The sequence below is a fragment of the Lampetra fluviatilis genome, chromosome 19 (assembly GCF_964198595.1).
Source record: "Lampetra fluviatilis chromosome 19, kcLamFluv1.1, whole genome shotgun sequence".
NCBI classification, from domain to species: domain Eukaryota; kingdom Metazoa; phylum Chordata; class Hyperoartia; order Petromyzontiformes; family Petromyzontidae; genus Lampetra; species Lampetra fluviatilis.
In genome coordinates this window covers 13,124,661-13,144,581 of record NC_136293.1, presented here as the reverse complement: position 1 = coordinate 13,144,581, position 19,921 = coordinate 13,124,661, and the positions used below count along the sequence as shown (strand labels likewise).

Sequence of the window (19,921 nt, the reverse complement as noted above, 5' to 3'; positions counted from 1 at the left end):
AACACAGTAAAATCTCTCGAAGCCAGAATCAGTGACGCCAGATTGAGGTTTCCCAGAATAGCTGCTGGGAAAAGGAAAAAACTACGGAGAATAAAGAAAACTCCATGGGGGGATCTTTCTTTGCAGGAGCACTGCACAATTTTTATACAGAAGCCACTGGAGCTATTGCCTTTCTAAATCATCTACATTGAAAACTAATTTCTTTAAAACTGATTTTTTTGTTTAGTTTGTTGTCCTTCCCTCGCACGTCTGATAAGCACGGTTGGCTACGTACGGTGCGAATGAAGTTCAACGTACACACATACAATTACATCCAAAAAGCTAAAGATTACAAGGTTGTGACCATCAGAGCGAGCGTGCTACAAACCGAGGCGCCCCGGGGGCGTGCACGGGTTCACCGATTGCATCAGTCGATCACATGACCTGCCCACGGTAGCCTTGCAGTGCCTCGGCTTCAGACTTAAAATGTCTTTGTAAAGTAGCGCAAACATTTAAATGATGCAAAATGTATTGTATTTATAAAAAAAGAAAAAAGAAATTAAGGGCCACCTTTGAAATTTAGCGACACTTATTGAGGCCAAAAATGCATTATCAGATAAAGCCACGGAACAAAAAACAACGCAACCGCACAACTGCGCATACTCCCCAGCGATTACGGCCGTTTCCACCCTGGCCAAGCGCTGAGAAGGAGAAGGCAGCACTCACCAGGAGGAGGTGCACGCAGGGGAAGAGGACGAGGTCCGTGAGGGTGAAGTAGAGGCCCTCTGCGAAGACGTGCTCCAGCGCGGGCAGCTGGGCCGTGACCACGCGCCGCACGCTGGGGGCCTCGCGCCCGGGCCCCGCGTCGCTCCCCACGCACGCCAACCGCGCCAGAGCGGCCGCCAGCTCCACCGTGCTCTCCTTGGCAGAAGAAATCCGGTGCGAGCACGTCGTTTGTGAGGAGTGCTCTCGCCAATAGCAGCTGGTGATCCGGCAAAGTAAGTTAACAAGCCTGGCTCTGGTGATGAGCACCCAAAAGATTGTTAACTGGTGCAGAATTGTATTGCTTAAACAAATGCTGCAATATGCTATCGGATTGGAAAGCAAATAGGCTAGAACATTTTGTATTTACATGTGTAGATACAGAATGGAGTTCCGCTTATATTATCTTTAACACAGATCAACATGGGCCAAAAAAATAGAGAAACATGGGTAAACACTTTTCACTTTGACACCTGCAAGTAAATTTGACTCCCTATTAACATTGGGAAATGCTCATTGGAGGCCTTTATTAAGCAGTGTACATTTCCACATTAATATGACAGATGCGAGTCCATCCACTACGACGATCTTTGTTGGCTTCCCACAAAGTGGTGCCGGTCACTCTCAATGACCCCTGTGTACTGGACTAGGAGTGACCCAGCACTGGCCCAGGACCAGCACAAGGGCCCACGCCATCAGTGCTCACGCTCCGGAAGCCATGAGGCTGTCACGATTTGCAAGGTCGACCAAGGTCAAGTCGTATCGCTCCGATCAAGAAGCGAGTTCAGGACTCTGGGTCTGGATTCCATGAGGTGGGTTTGGGCTCTACGCAATTTCTCTGGCCCAGCACAGTGCAAGCATTGTGCCAGCATGCTTCCAAACGGCTGTGAAAACGAGGCATTGGTGTTACAATTCGTCCGTCCACGTGCTAGAGAAATTCAGTGCGGTTTCTCAGTGCATCGTATGTTCTACCTGGCTCGCATCACCACACATGGCCGGCTCCTGCGGCTCCTGCTGCTGCTGCTGCTCCCGCTGCTGCTGCTGCTGCTTCTGCTGCCGTCCCCGCAGCTTAACGCGCCGTAATTTGTCGTCGTTGTGCACACGGACAGGCTCACCCAGCCGACGCTCCAGCTCAAGCGCCTCTAAAACGGTGGTCAGGATAGGATGGGGATATATATATATACACACGGCTCGATGACATGCAAGACACAGAAAATATACATGACATTAAATTTGTGTCTGCATTTCATTTGGCTAAATTCCAGGTCTCAAAATGAAAATATCAGATTGAATGTTTTGCAAAAAAACATTAATCCCATATGCAGATCGAGTGTGAAGGTTCACCCTTCTCCTGTGTGTGGCAGTTGTCTTTTGATCGGATCTCAAAGGTAGCTTCGAGCAGATATCTGCTTCTGTGGAGAATTCTCTAAGATGAAGGGTTGCAATGCAATCGGCTTTCGCTACCAATGTTATCCATAAGAGGTTTGTCACGTAAACCAAACATGCCAGTTTGTTTTATTTCGATTTAAAGCTTTCGTGACTGCAGGGATTCATCTTCTTGGTTCTTTCAGATGCTGTCTTCTCGACAGACCTGTTTCTTCACCAGAGGACAGCTGCTTGTGTTGTGGCCAAAACGTCGTGAGAATCATTTTATTATGTTTTATTTTTATAATTTTATTACTTCCCTTCTACGTGACTTTACCGAAAGAACCAAGAAGATGCCAGATTGTTATTAGCACAGCACACCGGTGTGTTGGAGAGTAAACCCATAGCATTCATATTTCTAGTATGACGTTTCACCAGTAATTACAACCAGCAGCATCAGGCAAAAGCCAAACACACCGGTGAGTGCTGTACTAGTAACGAATTGCCATGTTCTGTTTACATGATAAACCTTACTAATTGGCTGTGTCGGGCGGTGATCCAACTCAAAAAACCTCGATGATGCGTTGCACTGCTCTGCGAGACATTCGAATGGATTCTAATTCGTCTCGTGACGTGGACGTGGGGCGGGGGGGGAAGACAACAAACCAAAACGAATGTGGAACGTCCCGGTTCAAGAGTGGAAACGGGAGAGCAGTGCCGTCCCATGCTCGCTACGCGTGGGACTCCACAAAGGGCTTTGAGAGCCACTGCTGGTGGGCGTCGCATCGCTTCACAGCCGTGCGGGAGGGCGGGGAGGGGGGGGCACCTTGCGGGAGAGACGACCGGCGACACGGCGGCTGCAGACCGCTCCGCACGGCGTCCACGAGCGACTGCACGGCGGCTGGGAAGGTGACCTCGCAGAGACGAGTCCACTGGCTCACCTGATCCCACGCGACGTCACGGCAGCACGGGGGAGGGCAAAGTCAAAAACACTCAGCAGCTGACCCGGCAACCCCAAGCACGACCCTATTGTAAACAGGCATGCCTGTACAAATAATAAACAATAATTATTTTTAATATATTATCATTGTTGCTGTTGTTGTCAAGCCAGGCAATGTATTTGAACTATCGCTGAAATGTTTACTTTGTAATTAGTTGGTCGCTCGTAAGTTTGGCAACGAACCCACACTTCGCGTACCCTGGTGACGAGCACCACCCATCGCTCATTTACCAGGACTGGTTTTACCCCTTTGGCTGTGCTTGACGTGGAATTCGTTTAAGCGTGGAAGTAAAACCAGCAATGTCCATGGTATGCCCACCAGTGCAGCAAAAGCCAGCGCGGTGGTGAAATGTTGTCCTCAATAACATTTTACGCGAGTATTTTGGACAATGTAAATCAACGATAATTCATGTTTCTCTGGAGATGACGCGGGATTTGCAGTTCTCAGTTTCCCGACCAAACGGGCGCTTTGAGCACATCCCAAAGGCTCGACGTTTACAACTCATTATACACCGCTACGCCACTTATCGGGAGATGACCTCAGCTATATCTCCTTCCTGTTTAAAGGAGACACAGCTTGAGGACACAATAAGTGGACGGGGAGCAATTTCAGGATAAGCATCGGTCCACCATTGGCCCTTGGGAGCAGCTGTAAAAATTCCCACTGAGCAGGTGCAATGAAAACTCTTGGAAGCACCAACTCCTCGGAGGAAATGTATAATTATCTTTGAGATTCAACACAAAATAATCAACTTTAAACATTTACCATTGAGATCATTTACCCACTCTTCGCTTATTTGTCTCCGAAATATCCAATAATGACTTGAGTTTATCTCTTTTATTGCAAGAAAAATGAGAAATAGTTCCTTACTCCAAACTTATCAGCTAGGAATTAAAAGATTGCTTGTAAATTTTTATATATAATTTAACGTAGAGTTTGCGGGTCTCTCTCCCCGTAGTCACGTAAGGATTTTTCCCCGGGTCCTCCACATTTATAAATAAGCGTTTAATTTTGTTTGGCTGCTATACATTTCCACGTGATTAGCCACTTCGTTGAGCTATCATTTGTGGCCAGGTCCCTTCTGAAAAGAGCAGTATAGCTCAGTGGGCCTTACCTGGTACACTTTTAAAAACAGTTCCGTTTTAGTTGCTAGATAAACACGCACGACGAATCACGAACATTTTGCTCAACAACGCAGCGCTTAGTCGAGCCACGTTCCCCGTGATGTCAAAGTGTTCAGGGTGTCCTCAATATTTGCTTGGTTCTTCGTACGGAAAAAAATTTCATGCAACCACGGCACGTGCTGTTGTGTTTCGAAAGAGAGCATCGTGGGACTGCAAGTGAACTCACGGTGACCCTCGCATCAGCAGCTTAACTTGTCTAGAGATCGCACGGGGGGTGCCGTGCGCCAGAAGACCTGACTAGTGAAAAGGTATTCCTCAGCCACGAAAATCCTCCACGAACACCTTTTCCAAACAGACTCGATAGCAGCGAGCAGGGCGTCAAGATTGTTACCTGCGATTCCCCGCACGCCGATACAACCTGTCAAACGCAACCCTCATAAAACCACGCCACCCTTCACTCCCGCAGCACCACACAACACAATCTTCATCTATAAACACTTTAGTTCAACAACTTTTGAGAAGAAAAATATGTTTGCTGCAGTGTCTCTGCAAAGCTATAGGTAGATGATCCCTTTACCTCCTCTCGAGGGTATATTTGGCCTACTACTCCTATTCCACGCTGGGCAGATGTGTTGGAGGTAGTTGTGGATCGAGGCGGGGAATCAAACTCAGGGCACCAGGTTCTTAGCGCCAGGCAACAACCACGCTCCACTGCCCCCATCGTGTAAACATAAAACACTCCCAACACCCTGACTACATAGTACAGTGCACGCGTGTGTTTACACGTGGTGGGATTTAATTAAACATATTATCGCTCCAAAGACGAAAGGCTATTCGATGAAAACTCCAAGGAGGGGGTATAAAGAATTAACCGCTTCAGTATTCGAGGGAATGTGAATATTGCATTGGGCAGGTGCCAGCGAATTGGCTGCAGGCAGCTGTTATCTCAACAATGGACAGGGTCTTTCAAAGAGTAAAGCTAATAAGATTAAATGCTACGGTCAAACCGAGTGCATGGCTTCGCCACGAGTAAACGTGGAAGAGGTTTCTGTTGTGCGTTTGGAGAGGGCTCCGTAGTGGGCATCTCCGCCGGGGCTCTGTGAAGTGGCTTCGCGGTGACTTTGCTTGAGAGCACACTCGTGGACTCGCACTGCAATGAAGGTTAGCCAAGGGAAGATTACGAGAAAATATCCGCTGGTGAAAACCAAAAAAAACTGTGCAGGCCCAAAATCCATATGTTTCAAACATTTGCTCAAATAAATTGCGATAAAAAAAACATCAACTATTGATGGTTTTTGCTAACTAATATTTTCGTCACTTTGTAGTAAAGTGTTAGACTTCAGTTCACTGCTTTAATTGTACAATTTTCTCAAACAAAGTGATCTTCATTCCATTTAATGTCACGGATGTTAACAGCTCGAAATAAAAGCATGGTGGGGGAGCAGTGGCGCAGTGGTGAGCACACCGCACTCTGAAGCTGGCAACCTGGGTTCGATTCCCGGCCACGGCTAGCGTCACCAGTAGGCGAGCGATTCCCGGCCACGGCTAGCGTCACCAGTAGGCGAGCGATTCCCGGCCACGGCTAGCGTCACCAGTAGGCGAGCGATTCCCGGCCACGGCTAACGTCACCAGTAGGCGAGCGATATCTGAATCCATTCAGAGCATTCTCCTTCCCCAACCTGCACTGACCGGCATGGGGAAGTATGGTCAAACATACCCCCCCCCCATGACTGACGCAACATGAGGGAACATTCATCAAAAAAGTGGATCGATGAAGGGCTGTAAATGTTTCACTGTACATTATTTATTTTTTATGGAAGAATAGAATTTTTACATTAAAAAGTCACACTGCTGATTCTGTTGCATCCACACACAAAGTTCCCTGACATATACCAACATGACATGTTTGGGACTTAGCGAATAAACCACTTCCTGTGAGATCTACCACACCTCTGTGCCACGCTTGTTCTCAGATTGTACATTTCTGTTATCTAGATTGAAAAGTCATTACTTTAGAACTGCTCTTTGTGTTTAGTTTGTTGTTCTTTCCTTAACACCTCCGATTAGCACGGTTGGCTACGCACGATGCGAAAGAAGTTCAACGTACATACATACATGTGCTCAAACGACTTCAAATTGGTTAAACAAAACAGTTATATGGTCTTAGAATGATGGAGTTTTTTTATTTGTTAGCCCTGCATTCTTTCTGTGTCGCATCCAGATCACTCTAAATACACTTGGGAGTTTAAAGTAAGTTTATCCAGGTAGATAAAACTAACAAAACGCAGCTGACCATAATCTCCAAGGGGGGCAGAAAAACAACAAAGATCAAAAACCGATGTGTGCGGCAGACAACGTGCAGCTGGCCTAGTGCGGAGGAACAGATGTGCAGAAGCACTTTCACATCATGGTACGTCACGAGCATCACTTTATTCCGACGTCTTGTGTCGGGTTCATAAACTAAATACTAAATGTTTGAATGTTTCTCCAAAAGTACAATGCACTCACGCGTGGAACAATAACGCACGTGTTTTATATACGACACCGTTTTGTCATCGTATCGTGATCAGCTTCTGGATTCACTACTTAAATAATCGGCTCTTGCAATGTAGCTAGTGTACAGTTTACATCACAACCTCGTTAAAATCTATATTATTGTATTGGAATTGTGTAGAGTCCCTTCTTCAATCCACTGAAAGTTATACTCCTTCACAACGCTGGTAGGTGCAGGTTGAGGGCTGGGATCATGGATGTGGGACAAGGCCAGCTCTCCCGTGGGACACCTTCCTCCTACCCAGCGATATTCACTTCTAGGACTCCAGGAGAACGATAACGCACAAAGTTAATGGGTGAAATATGCCAAAGTACCTTGGGCCAGACGCAACTGGGACAGCCCAATGCAGCGACGTGGCCGAGTGGTAGCGTGCTTGCCGCCTGTTGCAGACGCCTGTGGCTTCGACCCGTAAATAATAAAGCACCTTCTGCTGCTTCACAGTAGACGTTAAATGTCACCCCGTGAAAGCTATTCGAAAAATAATAGGCCATGTGTGTTCTGGTGTCAAGGTTCCAATTTGCCAAGTTTGAAATTTATCTGCAAATTAATTAACCGGGTAAAATCACAAAGCAAACTATACCGACCTGTAAAGCATAGCGCCTCCGTGATAACTTTTGTGCTTTCACAAAAGGTGCAAATACCAAATGTACAAGACGACACCATCTACTTGAGCATCCCACTGTTGCACAAGCCCACGTTCAAGCGCGCACTCAACACCGTGCCGCCGCATCGCCGGCGGGATGGCGTGCAACGGGGCCTACCTCGGCGCAGGCCTTGAGGCACGTCTGCCGGAAGCCCAGCAGCTGCAGCAGCGTCGCTCGTCTCCTGGCCGCCCTCTGCACCAGGAAGCGGAGCACCACGGCGAGCCCGGCCCGGCACAGCTCGGCGCCGGGCCGCTCCGACGCGGACGGCCCGGCGCGCTTCCCTGGATCGGCCGAGCCGTCTCCGCTTGGCACGCCCGGGAGCCCGGACTCGCTCTCCGTCGGGCCGATGCGAGCGGCACTCTGCGGGCCACCCGCCCCATCCGAGGCGTCTTCGATCAGTGCGGGCAGCAGACAGCGCCGGACGATTTGCGGGAGGTCCGAGCGTCGAATGGACGTAACGTGGAGGCTGGGCGGCACCCAGGTCGGCGTGCCGTCGATCGCTGCTCCCTCCTCTTCGGACACCAGGTGAACCTGACAGCCACAACAGCCACGCTTGTCATGTTCTCGTATGGTATGGTTTATGAGACGGTTTTTTAGGTTCATACTCTTCATTTTTTCGTAAATTTTTTACAATTCCATTCCAATTGTGTTGTGGGTATCACACCATGAGACAAAGCATTCATCAGGATCGCTCGCATAGCAGTGGAACCCTTCGTGTTAGAGAATGGCCCACGGAACTGGATATCAAAGAGGTACCTTCTAGAAACCTTCAAGTGACCTAAGATCGACAAACAAGAGGGCATGAGAGTTATGGTCATTGCTCGACAGTAAAAATAAAATATCCGAGCTACAATTTAGACAAATTAAGTGCAGAACCAAATTCACCCATGCTGTAGTACTTCATAATGAAACACCAGTATATATTCACGTGTCTAAAGACAAGTATTTTCAGTCGCCGTATTCTGCCAGCTGTACCACTGAGATTGGAAACATTGACATTGACAAAGCAAACGGAACGAAGGCTGAGCACGTCCCAAGCGTCTATCAAGCCAGTGAGTTGGCATCGTGCCGGGTTGCATCATGCATGCTCGCAAGTTCCCGTCTCCCATGTTTGCCATCTCCTCTCATTCCACTACGGCATCCCTGCAGAGCATATCTAAGTACGTTGGTAAGTTTGTCGAGAGATGCATGCGTGGAATTACGCCGAGACAGGAAAACGCACACGTGGATGAGAGAACAAATATTTATCAGAGACATCGCATAGACTTATAAAGACGTAGGTGCTTGGGCAAAACACATCACACGACGCAATTATGTGTCTGATGCAAAAAGCCCACATCACACATGCAAAGGACATCCCACGATGAAGGGCATTTGGCCCCCACTCTGCCACAGCGAGGCGACAGATGGTAAGAGTTGAGTCATGCACACTTACCCTCAGGACGCTCTAAACAACGACCACTGTCAGAAACACTCAGCTTTAAATCAATGTTTGTTAATAGCGACTGCAGCAAAGCATTTTAAATCTGTGATCCACCAACCACTTCACTTGTCTGGATATACTTTTCACATTTGTTTGGGCAAATGCGGTGGTTGTCGTAGACACCTGCAAAGCTTTGCATCTTCCTTCACCTGCTCATTGCTTACACCTCACACATCCGATTAGCACGGTTGGCTACATCCGGTGCAAAGGAAGTTCAACATACATACCTCGCTTCTGATTCTTTACTCGCAATGACCAACTTCCCTGCAATCGTCTCTTTTCCAAACATCTTTTAAACCTCGCTCGATGCAATAAACGTATCCACTCATTATTTATAAAACCCTCAACAGTGCCAAGTGGTGTATTTGGCCTGCGCTGAGCAAACAGGGCGCCACGGTGGTGAGATGTTAACTCCCTCGCCTGGTATGCAGGAGGTCGTGAGTTCAATACCAACCCTGACGCCTGCTGCTGTATATTTGGAGTTTGCATGTTCTCCCCATTTTCGTGTGGATTTTTCTCCGAGTCCTCCAGACTTTTCCCTCCACATTTAGAATCATGCATTTAGAGTTATTTAGCTTCTATCAATTTCCACGTGAAAAGCCACTTTGTTGAGCCATTATCTGTGGCCAGGTGCCTTCTGAAAAATAGCTATATAGCTCAGTCGGCTTTACCTGCCAAAAAAAACCACACCAATTTAAAGGCGAGCACAGTAATGTTTACAAACACACACAGAGCACACAGCTGGCACACACCTTGACTGACACATCCTGGCAGTAGGACAGCAAGAAGAGGGTGATTGCCGTCTGCAGAGGGGTCACTGTGCCTCCTGCTGTGCCCGTGTACTCCAGATAGAGGTGGGAGAGCTCTTCCTGTGTACCCATGGCTGCCACCGATTATTTAAAGTCACCGCTCTAGAAAAAAAAACACACGCAAAGAATAGAACATTAAATTGATGAGAAAATTAAGTTCATTTTTGTCGTGCTAGAATTCAGCATTTCTTATTTTTTCAAAATGTGCCGTAAACACAAGTATATCCCAAAAGCCATACAATTATCTCTAAATTAGATTCTTTTTTTTATATATACCACCAATATACAAGCATCAAATTATTATATCTGAACAGATCATTTGATATTGCACGACATGTGCTTTAAATGACTCGTTATGAATGTGAAAATAAAAACAGACGGCAATGTAAATGAAGTTACAGTCACATGCGTTCATTGAATAACGTAGTAATGTGAAGTGTATCGTTTGAGGAGGCCGTCATCCAGCAGTGGATTAACAAAAAGGCCGAGCTAGAATTCCAATACAGAGGAATGCACACACAAAAGCATTCACAGAGAGGATGGGAAGCAACTAAGCCTTGCAACTTAACAACGTAAAATAGCACCATTGTATATAAGCAGGTACATTGAATGAGTTCAGCAGGCCCATTGTTCAAAAAATGTAAGCTAAACGTGTAAGCCTTTGTATCTTAGAAAAGGAAGACATCGGACGCGATCAGCTCGTTATCTCCACGCCGATCACAGCGTAACTCCGAGCACGTTAATAACGCGCAAGTATTTTGTCTACAAAGCACAGACACCCACAAGGCTACCCCAGCGATCTGGTTATTGCTGCACTCCTGCAGCGGGTTCCCATCGACAGGGCGTTATAGTTTTCATTCCGAGAGTGCATATTCCTGAATATTTAGTCTGAGGATTCCAAACAGAGAAACTCACTTCCACCGAGCGCATGCAGGTGCTCTGTTGGGCCTGCACCGCTCGCCACGGTGACTGCATCGCATCAGCGAGCTCCTGGGCGGTGAGGTGAGACCGTGACGTGTGGCATGCGGGCAACAGGGCGGGCGAGCCAGGGAATAAGCGGGCGAATGAGGGAGACAGTGCAAAAGAAGTTCAAAGTACATACTCAAGAATGGCCATGAGTGACCAACAAGCTGACATTAGCCCTCATTACCGCCACCATCTCTCCACACCCTTGTACCCTCAACCAGCACTTTCACCTTTGGGAATGTTAAAGCATGATGGGTGAAAGTTTTCTATCTTCAAATTTCCAAATGTTTAAGTCTTCTTTTTTCCCCATTCAAAATGTGCAGCAGCAACATTGTCAAACTAAAATAGCCGAATGTATTCCTGTCAACGCTGATAAAAACAAATATTTGTGCAACTGAAATTATTATTCAATTAACCATCCTGGTGATGTAATCAATTGTCACGACACAGGGTCGTGATCATATTCCAGAGTGGGTTCCTCTTTGTACCCCTGTGAACACGTCATTGTCAATGTAATACAAATATATGCATTCTCACATGTGCAATTTCATTAACTATTAGTGAGCTTAAGAATTGCAATCGACGAATCAATATTCTTCCTTCCACCCCTACTCATTTCACCCAAAGTTCGCGGCAGCTCAATCAGACAACGGTGACGTGGTTTACAGAATGTTGACAATTCTGCGGTATTAGTTCCCCTCTGGGCGGTGCAGGTTGCTTCACCACAGACGCGCGTTGTTTATCGGTAACACTGGAAGAGGTCCAAGCAATTTACTTTCGTCGATTTAACACACGCGGGCTCAGCCAAGAAACTCAAATTGGTAAACTTTACTTGAAACTGTCCTCACGTCAGAGGAAATGTCAGATTTCAAGCCATGTGTCGCAACAATTATTGACTTTGGACACATCAGAAACCTCGGCCGGATGAGGCAATATAAGCATGGATATCACAGGTCCCATCAGCGGGTATCGATAGTTTCAGGGCAGCAACGACGCAGTGCTTAGCGCCCTGCAAAGTGAATCCAGCGACCCGAGGTTTGTGCTTGGCAACGTCTAACATCGGCAGCAAGTTGAATCCGAATCGTTTCCGGCCACCCCAACAAACCCCACCGACACCGGCCTGTGTGGTGAAGTATGGTCAAACAATCCCCAAACACGGAATGGTGTGGAGGACTTCATCCAACAGAAGATTAACAAAGTTCTGTAAAGTATTACTTTTTGTTTCATCGATAAAATGGGCCAACTTCACATTTAAACGATGATACACATACTGTGTGTGATTGCTGCATACACGGAAACACCATGCGTAACTGCACGCTGTGCATTTGGATCGTCAGCATGCCAAGCAAGTATCGTCTTGCAGGAGACTGACCCATTGGATTCATTTCCATCGGGGAAACTCCAGGAATGGAAAATATAACTGGTTCTCCGATGTGTTGTTGGATTGTACCTCAAGTTGTTTGGCACGATGTCGTACGTTTCACTCCGTGAACATATCGCTTCATTTGCTGGGAACTTCATTAACTGAAGCTCCCAGCACGTGCAACGAAACGATGGACATTGTGCCCAAAAATCCAGGGTACAACCAGGGCCTGATCAAGGCATGGGGCTTGAGGGGCTGCAGCCCAGAGGCCTCCACCAGCTGGAGGGCCTCCAGAGATGAAGTGAAAAGTTATTTCATTTGTGAATTGTGAATTTTATTTGCTGCTAGCCTTGTAAAAATAAACTTTGTTTTCCTTTTGAAAATATTACTGGGGGCCTCACAGTACCTGCAGCCCAGGGGCCTACAAAATCTTAATCCGGCACTGGGCATAACCCGACAACACACATTCGGGAGCCATGCACAAACAACCACAACAACCTACACAGTGTAAAACATGGCTGGTGCATTTGAATAAAACTGTCACTGCACCTGTGGTGTGACCATTTTTCCCCCACTTCCCAAAGACAATATTTTGCACATTAATGGTTTAGCTGTAAACAAGTGTCTGGTGTAAACAGACAAGACGAGCTGATAAGGGGCTTCCGGGGATTTCTATCTGCCAAGAGTTATGTGGATGAGACCCATCAAACCACATTCCACGACAAAACTGGACGCAGCCCAACATGCACTCCACTCACGCATAGCGGAGCCATTAACCCACGAGAAACACTTACCATTAAACCCCAGGCCTGACCCCATCCTCAACTCATGAACAGACAAATAAACACTAGAATTACACACAAACAGATTGACAAGACAAGTGACAACAAAGGCTGAAGGCCACAAGACTCCACCAGCAGACGGTGCTTAATAAATGTAGGCCCTCAACTAGATTGTGGATTATAAGATCCACAAGACAGGTATCACAGAGAAACGCGAAGGGGCAGGTTCCAGTGCTGGGGAATGTTTTCTTGTTATTTTGTCAGATTTTTGGGTAAGGCCGTGGGTTCTGGCCATTTCATAAAGATTTTAAATTGGCCCTAAAAACTGAATTTCATAAACAAGATTAAGAAAAACAATTCTAACTTTTAGTGTCCATTTTTCATGTCAATGCATGACTGCATGCGGGACTCAATAAGCCCCACAACCCACATGGGTTATTTGACCATATTTCACAACATCGGTCTGTGTGGGTTGGTGAAGGTTGGGAGTACAGATGTGTGACCGCCATGCACAAACAGGCTGCCATATGCTTGACAACATGGAGCCCTATGGTAACCTTATAGGCATGGCGATCATCTACCCAAGCACGATCCAGGCTCAAACCTACTTAGCTTCGAAGATTTGATGAGAACGGGCAGGTTCGAGGTGACTTGGTCAAAGGCAGCATATGTCGGGGGGCAATACATTTGTGGCGTGAACATGATTTTTTCCCCCACTGCACACTTCACCTATCGTGGAGCTATAGTCCTTTATCAAAGACAACGATACTTGTTTGGCCGCACTACCCGTCATACACCTCGAGTCTAGGACATCCCAGCATCTTCATAACATACGCACGCTGCTCACTTGCTTGTGTGCACCTGCGCCAACTGCACACGGTGATTTAGTGGCATGCGTAAATCACTTTGAATGCCTCTACCTGTGGGGAGGGAGGCAATGTGAGGGTGGCGGGCCCACGTCAATCTGTGTGACGGCGAGGTTGAACGTACACCCATGCCGTGGAAGCTTTAACGAGGCACGGTCACTCACACAGGACTTGCACGGGACCACACGCACCATAGCCGAGGGTTATCTGGACGGTGTTCGCATACCACGATCTATAAAATTCGATACCATGACTCGCCTGGCTGGCACTTGCATGGCAGACTGCCTGGGAATAGAAGGTGCTGTAGGCATTGCCTGAGAGGGGGGCAAAGTACTGGAGAGCGACGGATTTTGTTTTTATCTGTGGAGCTTTGAGTATTATCCTCTTAAATGTGTGGGTTTTCTCTGGGTATTCTGGTTTCTTCCAACGTGCCAAAACATCCTAATGCACCTCCTGAGTTTTAAGACTCGGTGAGATGAAATAAAGGGCACGAGTGCCTCATAGGACTTCTTATTCATTACATTGTCAATAATTGTGAGTCTTTTACTGCATGCAGCTCAAATGGGCTTATTACATTCAATGGACCACAGAAGAGTCGTGTGCTCACCATGTCAAATGTAATGGGGTCCAGGTACGGCCAAGCAACCGCGTGCCCACACCACTTCTGGTGCTCTAGACAGCCCCTCAAGAGCTCTAACGGGTAATTGGCCTACTCTTCCACACTGCCGAGACATCTTGGAAGATGTGGGAGTACCCACACTTTACCCCACCACATGTGACCTGCCGCTCGACTAACTACATGTCCAGTGCTGTGTGGGCAGAGGCAGGGGTGCATTTAAGAAACTTCCCCCATTGTTTAAATTGCCACGCTGGGAGGTAGAACTGGTAGCCTCTGGCTTGCAAGTCCAGTGTGCGAACTATTATACCGCAACAACATTCACTGGGTGCGCTGTCAAAATTAATCAATTTAAGACGTTAATTAAATGCAATGGTCTTTTTTGTATCACTGTATGCAATGCATCGTATGTTTTGATAACCCCAAAAAAAATAGTTTAATAATGCAGCGTGCTGCAGACAGTTTGACAAGTAACCAGATAAGGCCACTAAAAGACTCCGATCCCACACTGCAATTACGTCAGTCCTTAAAACACGCAACGCACATTTCGAGTTACTTGTCCAGCGGCCAGCGTACCCTTTCATTTGCAGCGCAAGGCTCATGCCGGGCCTCCCTCCCAGGCACTATTCGCGTTCCTTCCTCCTCCTCCTCGCCGCTCCGATCCTCCCTCAGAATAACGCGAGACATTCCACGTCGTTAGCCGAGTCTGACACCAGAGATTCCCGCCGGCATTCCTCCGTCTCGACTGCATGAGGGCATTAGGTGTGGGAGCTATCGTCAGATGTGGGAGTCCTCAAAGTTGACATGCATTACATTAACTTGTCGCTTAAAACCGATTATTATGCTCATGATACATGCAAGATGATTACCGTTTGCGCAAATTAAATGAGGATGGTACATTGCGAAGATGATTTTTTATTAAATTGACAAAAAAATTGTTGTCATTGAAGCGTGACAATTAATCATGAAAATTCACCACTTCGCTGGTGGGAACAGGGCAGGGGAACATGCGTGATTTGTCCGGTGCCTAATTTTGAGTGAGCATGACAAATCACCAGGTATATTTTCTGTTGTTGCTTTTCTCTTTGGAAGACACTCAGAATCTGCAAGCTTCTGGTCAATGCGCAAAGACATTGGACGCACAAACCCATTTCATGGGTTGCCTTTGGTGCGTTTTGTTTAATAATTACCTCGCGTCACATTACATTACTTTGGGCCACATTGGCATGAGATACAACAGGAGGTGCTCAACGCTTGACTTATAACAGAGTCATTTAGGTGACAGGCCAACGCTGCACCTGACTGCTTCCACTCCCTCCCCAGTCGGTCCGTCACCAACACTGCATTCTCATCTCAGGCTGAATCATCGACTCCGGGAGCACAAGCCAAAAATAAATTAAAACTCTCCCGAGATGACAGAGGCACAGTTCCAGATTGTCAACATTTATGGAAAGTCTGCCAAAAATCCAAAGCAAGTGATATAACATCAGCGTACAAGTCAACTATCTTCCTTTAATAGCACTGTCCCTCGCCTCCCCCACACCCCCATGATGCAATTCTCGATCCACTGCTGGATAGATGCTTCTCCATGCCAAAGCCTTCATCTGCGGCTCTCTCCAGCTTCAATTCACCTCGTACACACAAAGTCATTTCAATCCTTTACTCCATCTCTCCCCCAGTTTCCCATTTGGAAGCACCTTCTCTCAATTTTATCCGATAGCTAGTTAACATTTTTTAGCTGTGGAACCAATAATATAGCCAGAGAGAGCCACCACTTCAAATGGACAGGTGTTGTCCATACCAAGTCATTTAGCAGATCGTAAAAGGTGTACAGCCTCCCGCTCCACAAACAAGCGATTGATGTGGGCACGTGGTTGCAAACTGAAGGCGGTTTGATTCTTGATTTAACACAGCTGTGTAACCTGCTATCTATTTTACACTGGAGCCAGATAAAGGCACAGACTTTGACACTTTATCTCCAACAAAGTCGGGCTGTGCAAAAGCTGCAATGTTTTTTTGTTTCAGGGGTGTTCAGTGCCGGTCGCTTAAACGATCTCAAATGCCTTATCTGTGCCAAACACGAAATGTTGCTGGATATCATGAAAACTATTGCATGTTGTTTTAAACAAAAACGTGTACTGAAACAGTGAAAGGCTCTTGTTATTCTGGTTCAGCTGGATGAAACGGCTAAAATCAATGTCACTCAACATGCTTCGCTCGACACTTGCGGACCGAACGGTCGGTCAGGGCCTCTCTGGGCAGAACACATTGTGCCTAACCAGAGGGCACAGTAAGGCCAATTCGTCACCATAACAATGACTTGAAAAATGTATGTATTAAAAAACACATTCCCATTTTTATTATTTTTTTACATGGCACATGATGCAAGTGTTTATTTATTTACAAATCTGGATGTTTGTTAGCCTTTTCACAAAATCAGCAGAGAAGCTGCATACCACATTCCTGCCATTCTCCACGAACTACAAACACAGCAACCTTCCTGCCCTCTTAAAATTGTCCAGAGAAGCAAGATGCTGTAACACTTAAGAGGTCTGTTATCCTGTATCGCACGACCATTTCATGATAATACACGTCAATGAACATTGAGTGGGAGTCAAGAAACTATGGAGTGGCAGCCGAGGAGTGGAACATGTGTTCCATCAGAAAGGAAGTCAGCTCGAGTGCATGTGCCACGTGGATTATTAGGATCATGAGAGATGGCTGCAGCTTGGGGATGTCTCCATCCACCGGTGGATTGACCACGGCTGATGATGATGATATTCTAAATGTATATTCGCAGCTAAAATGCGAAATTGGTAATGATTCACAGGCCATTACGCATGCTTACAATTGCATTATTTGGCAGAAAAACCACGCGTGGAGTCTGTGGTTGAAGTGGACATAGAAGAAAGCGTGAACTTGAGACAGACGCCAGACTTTCAGCAGACAAAACCTAAAGCCCAGACACTTTCTAGGATTGCAATGTAACCCAAAACAGCTAATTACCACCACCTCACGCGAAACGGTAACAGAGCCACCACCACCACCTCCTCGCACAGCCAGCCACACATTGCACACTCCGCTTACGGCTCAAACTCGGGAAATGAAAAGGAAACGCAGACGCCGAAGCTTAACGGGTCTGCTCTTTATAGATCGCTTACTATTTCAAGGCTATAAAGTCAGTTTAAAGCGTAGCGTTAGAATGTTGGTTTGTAATGCGACATGGGGTTCCCCATTGCAGGTCTAATCCTGGAGCACATGCAGGATGCATATTGTCCGGTGTGGGCTATGGGTGGCTGAAGCTTGTTTGGGTGGCGAGGATTGTCCACAATTGCTTAGTTTGCGCACGAGGCCACTCGGGAAACCACTGCAATCAAAAAGTTTCACAAGAATCTTGTCACAGGTGGAGGAGGGGCGGCATTGGGGAAGCAGCAGCAGCAGCAGGAGGAGGCTGCTTCCACGACTGCTCTGGCCCAACACCGCTGAGCCTGGAGCACAGCACCACCTGCCGGGTTTATGCAGAACATGAACAAGTCACGCTATTTAAAAGAGTAAATAAAGTCTAAGAATGAGTGCAAATTAGTAGCGGGAGTTAAAGGCCGATTATAATTATCGGTGAGCGGATTAATTATCCAGGTTGTAGATTAACCGTGTGTGTGTAAAACAATTAAATGTATAAATCTTGACTTAAAGCTTTCGTGACTGCAGGAATTCATATTCTGCACCGTACGTAGCCAATGGTGCTAATTGGAGGTGCGGGTAAGGACAAGAAACTAAACACAACAAAGCAGCTGTCAACCTCGATTTAAAGGCGCATGGCTCCAGCGGCTTCCTAATATCGGGAGATTGTTCCAGACGGCCGCAGAAGCGCATCTGAAAGCGCATCGCGATGCGGTGACCGCCGTCTTTGTTCGATGTCGAGGCAAAGTCGCTGCTGCTGAGTTCGTGTGGTTGGTGGCTTCTGCTCCTTGCCACGAGCGAGAGCCCCAAGACTCACAACTCGGTCCCCATTCACCACTCAAGGCACTGGTCGTGTCTGTGTGCTCTCGGTGCGTGGCATCATTGCTCAAGAAGTTGGACAATTCTAGATTTGAAGTTTTCGTGACTGCAAGGATCCATACTCTTTGGTTCTTTCGGTAAAGTCACGTAGGTGGAAATAATAAAAAAGAAAGAATAAATTTAGTTTTCTAATAAAAAATAATGTTTTTTTTATTTTATTCTTTATTTTTATTCTTATTTTTGTCACCTACGTGACTTTACCGAAAGAACCAACGTTGTGATTGCTATTACTGGACAGGGCCGCCTGGTTCGGCGTGGAGACGCAGCTGCTGACGAGGCCAGCATTGCTGTGCGTGCACTTCTGTTGGTGATCTTTAGGACTGCGAGTTAAAACCAATGTCGCTTTTTAGTGGATCTCCCGACCCTAAAACATCCCGGTGGTAATGCAGGACCCCGTAAATCATCCACGCGCGTTCCTTCGAGGACGCGTTGCAACAGCAGGGGGCGATCGCGATGCCGTGCAGCCCTCGTGGTTGAGCGGAGAAGACCGGCGACGGAGCGGGGCTGGTCCACACAGCACCACCACCACCACACAGCACCACCACCACCATCACCACCACCACCATCATCACCATCATCACCATCACCATCATCATCACCATCATCATCACCACCATCACCACCACCACCATCATCATCACCACACAGCACCACCATCACCACCATCATCACCACCATCATCACCACCACCATCACCACCATCATCACCACACAGCACCACCATCACCACCATCATCATCAGCGGCACGTGGTCTACTGCCGCACTGTACGCGGCCCGCACTGTACCGAGCCGCCTTACCGCGCGGAAGGAGCAGCCCACGTGGAGTCGGCGCCAGGGAGCGCGTTCGGCTGCTACAACCTCAGGGCCCAGTTGCCGCGTTGTCATCGACAAGCAGTGCAGACGGGATGGGCGGGGCGCGTTCGGTTACTCCACGCCAGGGTTGTGACGATACGATATCTACGATATCTCACGATACGATATCCCACGAAACGATATACCACGTTCCGTGGCACGATATTCCACGGTACGACATTAATTTTCAAGATTTCACGATTCTCGCGATATCGGTTCCCCTTAACGTTGCAATTTAATTTCGCATGTTGTGGTTTCTTTCGTCGTACATTCAATATAAATAAAGATTGCGTTAAAGTTATTCAATTTAATTCCCTCAGCATTAGCATGTCTAATCATTGCAACGATATAGCTTGGAATACTTGACGCACATCAGAATATTTATTAATACTAAAGGAATCCGATGACCTATAAAGGGCCGTCCATAAATGACGTCACACCATTTTGGACGATTTTTTACCCCCCCCCCCTCGTCACGCGTCGTCATAAAGCGTCAGACCCCCCCCCCCCCCACAAATATGACGTCACAAAGCTCTGTCCCCTCCCCCAAAACCATATTTCCATTTTGAAAATAAAACATGCTTGAAATCGCTTTAAACTATTGTCATTGTAGTGCGTATTTAATGTGGCGCTGCACTCTGATGTTGTAGGAGAAACATTTATTAAAAAGTCTATTTAATTAAGTAGAACGTGTT

General features: G+C 47.0%; 1 protein-coding gene across 1 annotated transcript in view; it reads right to left on the bottom strand.

The window, feature by feature from the left end:
- Window positions 1-19,252, bottom strand: part of GSTCD (glutathione S-transferase C-terminal domain containing) — a 39,909-nt gene extending 20,657 nt beyond the window's left edge. The window contains exons 1-6 of the mRNA XM_078865127.1: window positions 19,173-19,252; window positions 9,665-9,823; window positions 7,547-7,960; window positions 2,933-3,047; window positions 1,714-1,883; window positions 706-900 (exon numbers count right to left, since the gene is read on the bottom strand). Coding sequence (XP_078721253.1) covers window positions 706-900; window positions 1,714-1,883; window positions 2,933-3,047; window positions 7,547-7,960; window positions 9,665-9,793 — 1,023 coding nt within the window. The 5' untranslated portion in view covers window positions 9,794-9,823; window positions 19,173-19,252. The remainder of the gene's footprint in view (window positions 1-705; window positions 901-1,713; window positions 1,884-2,932; window positions 3,048-7,546; window positions 7,961-9,664; window positions 9,824-19,172) is intronic.
- Window positions 19,253-19,921: the final 669 nt, after the last annotated feature.